The sequence below is a fragment of the Otolemur garnettii genome, unplaced genomic scaffold (genome assembly GCF_000181295.1).
Source record: "Otolemur garnettii isolate 467f Iridium unplaced genomic scaffold, OtoGar3 scaffold00047, whole genome shotgun sequence".
In the NCBI taxonomy this organism is placed as follows: Eukaryota; Metazoa; Chordata; class Mammalia; order Primates; family Galagidae; genus Otolemur; species Otolemur garnettii.
Window position 1 is genome coordinate 1,147,137 of NW_003852442.1, and position 4,575 is coordinate 1,151,711.

The following is a 4,575-nucleotide window of genomic DNA, read 5'->3' on the forward strand; positions in this document are numbered from 1 at the left end:
ACTCCTCTATTTCCTAGCTGTGTGACTTTCGGCAACTTGGTTACCCTCTCTGTTTCTCAATTTCCCCATCTGTAAAATTAGGACGTCATAGTACGTACCTCTTAAGAGTTATTGGCAGGGTTACGTCAATCAATGTAATTTGTGCTTACAACAGTGTCATGCATACAACAAGAATCAGAGAATATTCAGAGAATATTAGTAGTTAATGTTGTCGTGCTGCACACAGCCAGTTCCCAAATGTCAGAGATAAAGTGATCAAATGTGTTTCTTTTACATAGGTCTGAAAAACTAGAAACCCACTGTGAATGTTGACTATGATCCCTTTAACTCTTACTGAGTTGGGTGAAATTGGAACTTTAACAAGGGTGAGTGATGTCATGGGCAAGAGAGTGATGCCTACTGAGCATGACCTCAAAGGTCAGGGGAAGGCCTCTCCCAGTCTTGCCCCTTCCAATAACAGTTCCTGGGGTGGCTGTGACAAAATGTGGGCTCCCAGGGTGCCATTTTGTGGGCTAAGGCATTTAAGATGTAATCAAAATGGGAGGAGCTTCAGAGAGTAACAGGCTGTGAGGTGTCACAGTGACACCTATGACATTATGCACAGCCTTCTGCAATTATTCACTGAACAGGCCTGAGGGGACCGTCACATCTTGGCAAGCCAACAGGCCAGTGAGAGTGTGGGCTGCTTGCTGGGCAGTATCTCAGGAGGACTGAGAGGCTGCGATGAGACAACATAACTGTCTGCACAGTTTTGTGTAAGGCAAGCTAGACAGAACTGCTTTGCGTTGTAACTCCCTTGGCAAAAACAAATCAAGAGTCAGGTAGACACAGTTCAAAAGGAGCCATTTGGGCCAGTGCGTCCCAAATTCAAATGTGGAGGAGATCCCTGCAGATGCTGGTCAGCGGGAATGGGTGCAGCCAGATTCTGCAGGGATCTAATCAGCTGCTCCAAGATGCCCACCCACTGGCCCAAGCACCACACTTTGGGTAGTGAGGATTTCAATGGTTTGTTACTGGCCACTGGCTTTACTGACTGTAAAGCTGATATTTATCTCCAAGGGTAACTATTTCACATACGTCAATGAAGAGTGTCTCCTTTGTCTCTGGTTTAACGGCTTCTGAATCTTCAGTCCTAGCTCCACTGACTTCAGTAACCGGTGCACCCTCAGTGGCCACCATCTGGGAAGTTGATTCTAAGGAGTAACAAAAAGTTATGCATCTTGGAGTTAGTTTAACACAAGCCCAAGGTGAAGATGGATCCCAAAAGCAGACAGAGGCCAAAAGCCCTTCTCTTCCTTGGTTCCAAAGGCCAGCCTGTGACAGAAGAAGCCTCCAGCATCCATGGCTTCTGACAGACTTATGTCTATAAAGGGAAGAAAAGGCTGCCCCCCTCAGTCTGTCGTCTGGGGGTGAATCTAGTGAGGGAAAAACACCGTGCAGGGAGTGAAGCAGAAGCAGCCGGCACCCTGGGAACCACAGCGGGGCTGAGGCAAGACGCGCCCAGGCTGGCTCAGGAGGCAGCAGGGCCAGCTTCCCAGCCCTGCCCAGAGAAGGGTGGACCCACCACCAGCCCAGGTGCCTATCCCTCAGCCAGGGCACTCACCCCTTGTACAATGTCTTAATTGCCAGGTTGCCTGGGGAATATGGGATCACCCCGGGGGCCCTTCCTCCTCCTGCTCTTCAAGGTCCTCAAAGCTGTATGTATCCGTGGGCCCTGTGCTCCAATATCTCTTTGGTCTCCTGGCTTCTGTTCTGTTAGACATGGGTGGCCTACCTCTTCTTATTATCCATAGGACCAGTATGGCCACGTGAGACTCAGAACCACATCCAGACACCACTTGGGGAGGAAACAAGGAATCTGGCAGGGGCCACCTCCACCTCCAGCCCTCCTGACTGTCCCTCTGCGTCCTGGCTGTCTTTGATCTCCTCTGCTTGATCATCCCGTGGCTTCTCCAACTCCTGACTTCTAATTGCAATGGCTCTCACTTCCCTCTCACACCCTCTCTTCCTTCCATCTCCAGCTCTCCCAGCCAAGAAGCTCGAAGTCACGGCAACAGTCAAGTCTTTCATTTCCACTTTGCCAAAACCAATCTGTCTGGGCAGGGGTGAGGCAGGGAAGGTGATTTACAATCACTGGGTGCTTTGCAGATTTTATTGGCTCGGTTGCCTGGGGACTGTTTCCATGTCACAGAGGCATAGACAGGCTCAGAGGGGTTTTGTGGTTTGCCTGAAGTCACTTGGCTACTGAAGGGAGTTGGACTTGGGTTTGACCGTGGGGCTCCATCTAGAAACCACAATGTGCATTATGCAGACTGTTCTGGTGACTGCTCGATAGAAGCTAAAGGTCTTCTAGGATGAGGTATAATTAAAGAGATAGAAAATGCCACACAGCATTTCCAACCTGGGTGCACTCAGATAAGGTTTCTCTTCTGCCCTGATGTCTAAGCATCAGTGTCAGGTGGGGGTGGGTACTCAGGTCCGCGTCTGCTCCTCCTGCAAGCAGCCTCCACCCACAGGCAGCCTCCACCAGCAGGCAGCCTCCACCCGCAGCCTCCACTCCTGACTTCAGGGCAAGGCCCCAGAGAGCATCTGCATGGGTCCTGCACGGCTTGTCAGGCTGTGTTCTCCCCATCTTCTTCATCCCCACTGACGCCTGGTCATTTGGGAGGAAGGCTTGGTCCATGCAGGATCTTGTAAACCAACAGCTTTCTATCTAGATTTGCCTTTCCCAAGGCTGAGGCATTTAGGAGCTGGGAGGCTGGAGGAAGGATCTCCTTGCCCTAGACGCTGGGGGAGGGAGGTAAAGAAGGGAAGGGGGCAGGGGAGCTGGGGGAACTGAGCCGAACGTGGGTCACTCCTAGGTTCATTTACTTCCTCTGCAATCCAGAGCATGTTTCTTCACCTCACTGAGCCTCTGTTTTCAGCTCCACAGAATGGGGTGATGGTGATGGCATCACCTCCTAGGGCCACTGGGAAGGCTGTGACGCTGTGGCCTCATGTGGCACCATGCATGCTGGATCAACATGCAGCAGCCCGCACCTCCCCTCCAGCCCTCAGCCTCGCCCCGAGTCTGTTCAGCACAGCCAAGGCTCATGTAGACGGCTGCCAGGCTAGGTGCGAGTTCCAAGGAACAAACTCAGAGGAGAGGGGAAAACTTTGTATCTTGATCTTTGCCAAATCCACGTGTGAGACATCTAAGTCCTCCGTCAAGTGAATAACACCCGCCCCACATATGCTTACAGCAGAAGCGCTGCACCCGTCAAGTAAGAAAGCCTACATCGTCCCTCTCTGTGGAAAGCTTTAGGGTAACTATGGCCCTGGTTTGGTAAAAATTGTCTTCCAGAAGCCAAGCAAGGGTTAGGCTACAGAGGTTTGATGATCCTAGCCAGCAAAACGGAGCCATGAGCTCTAGAAGGGAGCGTTTCATAAGGAAAAGTCAAAATAGGTCACACTTCCCAGAAAGACACTTGAGCCCCAGACTCACGTCACGGTCGCAAGAAGAGCTGTGATGACCCCCTGCGACAGTGGGAGCAGAGCACCAGCGAGGGGGGAGCGGGTCCCCACAGCCTCTCTGAGCAGAGAGCAGTGTTCTCTCTCTGATGACTTGGTGCCCACTCGTTTGCTTGTTCCTTCCACGGCTGCTCCTCCCCTCCTCCCCTCCTCTGCCTCTTGCCTCACTGGCTCAGGACCCCTGGGAGGCTCTGGGCCCAGTACTGGACAAACTGCTATTGCTGCGTCCCCGACGTGGGGTCAGGACATCAGCACCACGCAAGGTCCCCCGACACCCCCTTCCAGGTCTGTGTTTTTATTTCCCACATACCTTTTATAAAAGACGCTAGGCTAGAGGAGATGTTTCAGATATTACTGAACAAAATAAAGGATGTGAATAAGAAATAAAAGAGCACTAAATACTTGGGGCTGGGCCCGTCCCGTGTTGAAGCAGGAAATTTAAGTGGGGCTCAGTTGGGTTAATCGCTGAAGATGGTCCAAGTCCGTGGCGGGGAAGGGAACTCACCGAGCCCTGGCACCCCAGGGTGTGGACCCTGCTCTGTGGCTGGTCTCCTTCGTGGCGTGGAACCCACTGTCACCCTGGGTCTCTCTCACAGAGTAGGGGCCTGTGTTCTGGGCTGGACAAGGGCCTGTGTTCTGAGCTGGACAAGGGCCTGTGTTCTGAGCTGGACAAGCTAAACGCTCCAAACAGACCTCAGTTACAAATGTTCCACTGACAACTCGCACTTAGGACAAGGGCTATTACAGGTAATAGGCAAACGTGTCTGTTCTAACTTACATATAATTCCACTTAAGAACAAACCTACAGAGCCTGCCTTGTTCATAACCCAGGGACCACCTGTAGGGATGGTGTTCTGGGGAATCCTGGGCTGATCTGTGAGTGGGCAGAACCCACGTCACATGGCTGGAATCTGCCAGGAATGTCCTTTTTTCTAGCTGAGTATCATTAACCACGGCAGCCACAGCCATGTGCGGCTACTGAGCCCTCAAAATGTGGCCAATATGAATTTTTTTATTTAACTGTTTTTATTTTTAATTAATTTAAATTTTTTTTTTTTTTTTTTT

At 51.3% G+C, this 4,575-nt stretch overlaps 1 protein-coding gene across 1 annotated transcript in view; it reads right to left on the minus strand.

Annotated features, from left to right (window-relative positions):
* The window catches only part of DNAAF1 (dynein axonemal assembly factor 1), a 23,425-nt gene that overhangs the window by 3,146 nt on the left and 15,704 nt on the right, over positions 1-4,575 (minus strand). The window contains exon 10 of the mRNA XM_012806099.2: positions 1,078-1,193. Coding sequence (XP_012661553.2) covers positions 1,078-1,193 — 116 coding nt within the window. The remainder of the gene's footprint in view (positions 1-1,077; positions 1,194-4,575) is intronic.